At 37.5% G+C, this 5093-nt stretch overlaps 1 protein-coding gene across 1 annotated transcript; it reads left to right on the top strand.

Moving 5' to 3' along the window:
* The first annotated feature begins 672 nt into the window (after nt 1–672).
* On the top strand, nt 673–3593 carry LOC146138560 (calmodulin-like). The gene is made up of 3 exons (XM_083394150.1): nt 673–862; nt 1426–1558; nt 2531–3593. Exons 1-3 carry the CDS (start codon nt 686–688, stop codon nt 2689–2691), a joined length of 471 nt encoding a protein of 156 aa, XP_083250276.1. The 5' UTR covers nt 673–685; the 3' UTR covers nt 2692–3593.
* Nucleotides 3594–5093: the final 1500 nt, after the last annotated feature.

Below are 5093 nucleotides of genomic sequence, written 5' to 3'. Positions count from 1 at the left end.
CTCAGATTTACTAATGTTTATTTAAATACAAAAATCAATGAAGAAAATCTTGCTAGCAGCGCTAGTGCCGTAGATTTTAAATTATTATAGGTCGATTATTTTTGACAAAGATGTATACTATTGCTGTTGCAATATTATACGTTCGCTAATTTTTTAACTTAGGCAGAAGTCTTAAAAGCTGTTCACGCAGTACATTAAAAGGCTTCGTTTACATTGTTACGCGGAGATCCAAATGTTAAGTTTAGGGACAACAGCGAACCTTTTTGACGCAATTATTTTCACTATATTTTTGTAAGCGTACGAAACTTCAGAAATTAGCATAAATAAGATCGAATTTGATTGATAAAATCCATGTCTTCGTTTTTCCCACACAGTTTCCTTAAATTTTGAAGAAGTTTTGGATCGAACTCAAGTCGATCACCCAATTTTTGGTCCCGTCCTAGTTGACAAACAGTGCTTTAGTGATGCATGTACCACAGGTAAACAACTAGTGGTCTAACGCAAACCAGGCGACTGTTAAAACAGCGATAGACACCACAAAAAAGATTACAAACCTAAATTTAACATTTCGCAACCGCTTCAGCGAGTTTGAAACATCCGTATACCAGATATACCAAAAACAAACTGCGAACCTAATAATAAATATATTCTTGTTCGAATTACAGAGAATCTTTGAACGTAAAAAATGTCAAAAGCGCCGGAACAACCAAACTTTACCGATCAGCAGATGACGCAATTTCGTCAGAACTTTGCCGCATTTGATTATCGCCACGAGGGGGCAATATTGAGCGAAGACCTCGGAACGGTGCTGCGGGCATGTGGCCAGGTGCCAACTGAAGCGTGGGTCAAAGAAAGGCTGAAGGTCAAGTGAATGTCATATCGTCTTGTATGCTGTGTAGAGGTTATAACAAATGCTGCTAAATCTCACTACTGCAAAAAGTTGCAGTATACAGTAAAACGAACAAAATATAACAAAGTGACCGTTTTCGTGTCGTTTTACTTTACGTGGTGTGGTGTTGTTGCATTCACTTGTTTAAAGCATCCTTCATACGTAACCGAAACGATAAAATAACTCAGTACCTAAAGAGCTTCTTTTTGGTATGCTATACATGGTAGCAACAGCATACAAATTGACCAAGCCTGTGAATACCTTGCAACGATACTTGATGTCATATTGGCATTAAACCATTCAGGGCCCGGCCGTACAGTAAGAATGGTCCGACAAGCATGGGTATGTAGGAACAGAAAGTTCATTCATTACTGTATGCTTGGCTAATTTGTCTAATATTTCTAGCAACCCTTCTAATGTACCAATATACATTTTATCCCAGGAGTTTTAGAAGATGTTACAATTTTAAAGAAAGCAACGATCTTATGTTATACTGATTAAATAACACTTTGAGTATTTAAGTTGTATTCGCGCAGGTGGCGGACCCAGAAGGCAACGGCATCGTCGAGTGGGACGGCTTCATAAAGATCTTAAACCAGGCATCGATTCAGGGGAATCCCGATGACGAGCTGCTGGAGGCGTTCCGTCGATTCGACAAGGGTCTGACAGGTTCGAAATGATGTACATATAGAAATTATTGAATCACCGCCGTAAAAGCTATATCCCAAAAGCACATGATTTGTCAAAACACAGCATCAGCAAGAATAAGGATCACATTTCGCGTTTTAAAGAAATCCGTTCTTTTTGTAAACGTCGGTGCCTTTATAATCTTATTTCTGTCTGTGAGCAAAATTGGTAAAACGCTTTGTGTGAAAAGTTGTTGTTGAAAAAGCAAAGTTATTATAGAAGGCGTTGTGTCCGAAGATAAAAAAAGATAGCTACAGGCAAAATTAATCTTTATCTTACTTCCAGAATATAATTGACCATATAATTTGACCAGCACAAAGTATATCACATTTAAAATTTGGGCGAAATTGCAAATCGCACTATGGTACGGTTTACAGGAATCCTGGTTCCACACATAGGCTTATATGTGTTTTAAGTGCCATATAGGTTATGTGCGATTTCGTGTATTGCATCAAATGAGGGTCTCATTGCACCTCGCGGTTCCTTGCCGTCAGGATTTCCTCCCCAAACCATTTTTTAAACTATGATATTAAAACTAATACCTCGTCCGATTACAGTATGAGCTAGTAAAAAATATTATAATCGCAAAATATAGCAAACAAATTGTTTAAAACCACAAGGTTTAAACCTAAGTCATTTCTCCAAATGACTTAAGTCAAGTCATTTTACCCAAAATACGTAAGTCAAGTGATGTCATTTGAAAACAGTAACTTAAGTCAAGTTAAGTCATTGACATAAGTCGTTATACAACACTGTTAATGAGCAATCAAGGATATCCAAAGCTCTGTTCTATTCTCACTTCCCGGGAATACATTGGCATTGTTAGCTGCAAATATACGTAATATCAATGCTACTTATTTATTCATAAACAATTAATGCTACTGCAGAAACCTACATACCAATCGTGCCAGATTCCATTAAGATACACAAACGACCGAGTTCTGAACCTCGCAGGAATGATAAAATGCCGCGACCTTCGGGAGATTATGACGTCAATGGGCGAGGTGTTGACCGAGGACGAAGTGGACGAACTGATCCGAGACGCAGATCCGATGAGCGAGGGGATCGTGAACTACGAGTCGCTGGCGAGAACCCTGATCTACGGACCGAACTGAACAGAACTAGATATGCATCGAAGTTTTGGACCTGCCAAAAATTCGGAAGCCTGTGTTTTTATTCTAAAATATACAATAGGGAAAACCTTTCACTGTTATCCTTGCGATGCCGTTCCAAACCAATTTTATCTGTTATCCTCTAACGCAGGGGTTCTTAAATTGGGGTCCATGGAGCCCTTGGGGTCCGTGAGGTAGTTTTAGGGGGTCCATGAGGTCCTAATTAAAATATTCGTGTATTTCTAGCATGGAGTCGAACCGAATCCGAACCGGAACTTTATGAACCGGTTTTGGGCCATTTTTTCCTAACCGTAACCGAACCTGAACCAATTTTTATAAGATTTTAAGGAGCCGAACCGGAACTGAACCGAAATCTTCGAAAGTTCCTGAACCTTAACTGACCCCGAGCCGGCCAAGAATGCGTTTGACGTCACAAACTTGTATTTTACAGAGAACTTTTTATTCATTATTTTTTAGATGTTTAAACAATGAACTGCATATTGTTCAGTACGTTACGAAACTTAGGTTAAATAGGACTTGCTATTCAATCCTTCTCACATTTATTGACCCACAGTTTTTAATTAAACGCAACTTATGTATCCGAACCGGAACTTTATGAACCCCTTTTGAAATAACGATGGTTTAACCAGAGCTGAACCGGAACTTTTAAATTGCTCCGAATCGAAACTGAACAGGATTCCGAAAAAAATTCATTGAACCCGAACCGAACCTGAACCGGAAAGGGTCCGACTCCCTGATTTCTAGGAAGTAATACATTTTTCAAAAAAGACAGCTTTGTTAAAAATAAAACGTTTTGCGCTGATTGTATTTAGTCCATTTTTCACTTTCACATTTTTTGACCGAAATCAGCAGATTTATAAAGTCTATTCGCATTGTGATGTTAATTTATGGCGTCATTTTTGGACCATTTTTTAAACAAAGTAGGGGTCCTTCATCATTTGTAATTGGTTGTTTGTCACTCAGACCGAAATTTCAGAATCGCTATTGATATTAGTTTATTTAGAGTACTGTACACGACCTAAACGTTAAATGTTGTTTGTAGGTCGAGTTTTGCACTTTATGTATTCTTATCTGTTAACCAAAGGTTTATCATTTTAGTTACATTGTACGTTTAGTATTATTTGTTTGATTTCATATTGCCGTTTGCAGCCCTTTTTGGCAAAATAAAATGTTTAAAATATTTGATGTAAAGTAACTGTTTTATATTTTCAAATCCGAAACTTATTTGAGGGAATCTATGTGTTAAGACAGTGGTCGGCAGTTTTTTTTTTGTCGCGGCCGAAAGCTCTCTTTTCAGAGCTATTGAAGGCCCACTATGTAAAACCAGTACAAAAACAGTGGCGGATTGAGCATATTTGTTTTTAAGGTGAAGTATTACACGGCGCCTTGATGGCCGAAACACTGACACGACATAATGTAAAACATACTAAGAATATATGTGCGAAGCGAGAAAAATATTGCGTTTACATATATTTGAAGTTGGCAAAAATATTTAAAATATATAGTTCGACAGGTAGGCTACTTAGGACCACATTTGGCACATGGATCTGAACCATGCTGAGACAACATAACAATTCTGAACAACATGTATTTCTATAACAAAGTGCAATGAATGTATGGCTATCACGCGGTCCACAACTAGAGCTACATGTTAACACTAAGCTATTTAAAAGTTACTCGCGGCCCACTAAAAATGGCTCTGCGGCACACATTTGTACCGCGGCCCACAGTTTGCCACTCACTGTGTTAAGATATACGTTGACGATCAAAACTTTTGTTTTTTGGTCTATATTTCAAGTTAGAGACATGTGCTTCTCTGATGTTTGAAATAAACTTGCTAAGTCACAAGAATGGTGTGTTTGAACAAATGTGGTATAAGTGTTTATCCAAAATGTATAGATATCCTCAAAGCTTTGTGACACGCCATCAGTAAATATACAACTATTTCTTTCAATTACCATAATCCCAAACTATATAACAGCACAACGGCAGAAAAGATTGTTACACCATTAAAAAGCGCTGCTTTTAAAGTTTAAAAAACTGAAAGTATATTGTTCATTTAATCCAGTGATTCCAACCGGGCAGCCGAGAGACGTTAGTAGTATTGTAATATCTAGATGAGTGTTTCTTAACCTTTTTTCTTTCGTGGCCCAAATTTTATGAAGGAGAAAACTGTGAAATAGGTTTCGAACAAAACACAGCAGAACAAATTTCAAAACAGATTATTATACTTCAACCGTGCATTAGTGTGATACTTGGCGCTGAACAATAAATTTACATTCCTTTTTAAATCCTCCCCAAGCCATTTTTCCTGTAAAACTAAATATAGTGACACAAATGAAACTAAATCAAGCTTTTTTAAATTGGTCTGTGGCCAGCCTCAA

Source organism: Ascidiella aspersa, chromosome 7 (assembly GCF_963924565.1).
Source record: "Ascidiella aspersa chromosome 7, kaAscAspe10.2, whole genome shotgun sequence".
Taxonomy (NCBI): Eukaryota; Metazoa; Chordata; class Ascidiacea; order Phlebobranchia; family Ascidiidae; genus Ascidiella; species Ascidiella aspersa.
The sequence above is the reverse complement of the archived record's forward strand: the minus strand, read 5'-3'. Positions and strand labels throughout refer to the sequence as shown.